The 226-nt window shown below is 28.3% G+C and overlaps 1 protein-coding gene across 1 annotated transcript in view; it reads left to right on the forward strand.

Moving 5' to 3' along the window:
- Positions 1 to 226, forward strand: part of LOC108571864 (afadin) — a 16,885-nt gene continuing 16,659 nt past the window's right edge. The window contains exon 1 of the mRNA XM_017934015.1: positions 1 to 17. Coding sequence (XP_017789504.1) covers positions 1 to 17 — 17 coding nt within the window. The remainder of the gene's footprint in view (positions 18 to 226) is intronic.

The following is a 226-nucleotide window of genomic DNA, read 5'->3' on the forward strand; positions in this document are numbered from 1 at the left end:
ATGACAGTCTCGGAAGAGTAAGTACGATGACACATCAAACTGTCTGCTGCCCTTGTTCTTTGCTTCTCTTATTATTATATTTCATATCGCGTTTTAATCGTGTTTGTTGCACTATATTTGTCAATTTTGTTTCTTCGATTTGATATTTTATTAGAAGTCGAGGAAATCGATGATTGCTGATTTGGAAATTTAATAATAATAATAATAATTATTATTATTATTATTA

This window comes from Habropoda laboriosa, unplaced genomic scaffold, assembly GCF_001263275.1.
Source record: "Habropoda laboriosa isolate 0110345459 unplaced genomic scaffold, ASM126327v1 scaffold99, whole genome shotgun sequence".
Classification (NCBI taxonomy): domain Eukaryota; kingdom Metazoa; phylum Arthropoda; class Insecta; order Hymenoptera; family Apidae; genus Habropoda; species Habropoda laboriosa.